General features: G+C 39.6%; 1 protein-coding gene across 1 annotated transcript in view; it reads left to right on the forward strand.

Annotated features, from left to right (window-relative positions):
* The window catches only part of LOC119586609, a 6572-nt gene that overhangs the window by 1703 nt on the left and 4644 nt on the right, over positions 1-225 (forward strand). Inside the window, exon 2 of the mRNA XM_037935359.1 lies at positions 105-182. Coding sequence (XP_037791287.1) covers positions 119-182 — 64 coding nt within the window. The 5' untranslated portion in view covers positions 105-118. The remainder of the gene's footprint in view (positions 1-104; positions 183-225) is intronic.

The following is a 225-nucleotide window of genomic DNA, read 5'->3' on the forward strand; positions in this document are numbered from 1 at the left end:
CTGATTCATAAATTTAAAAAAATCGTTGATTCCGTAATCCAGTCTTTATTCAATGTAATTATTGATCGGTATATCATCTTATCCTCCTTTTTATTTTTCCTTAGAACCAGCGAACGGAATGGCGGCGCTTATAGCCTTCTTGCTCGTGACCCTCTCTACCTCCGCCCTGGGCCAAGTACCTGGTGAGCCTTTCATGAGAATTCACGTTGATTAATTACTGTAATT

This window comes from Penaeus monodon, chromosome 21 (assembly GCF_015228065.2).
Source record: "Penaeus monodon isolate SGIC_2016 chromosome 21, NSTDA_Pmon_1, whole genome shotgun sequence".
Taxonomy (NCBI): Eukaryota; Metazoa; Arthropoda; class Malacostraca; order Decapoda; family Penaeidae; genus Penaeus; species Penaeus monodon.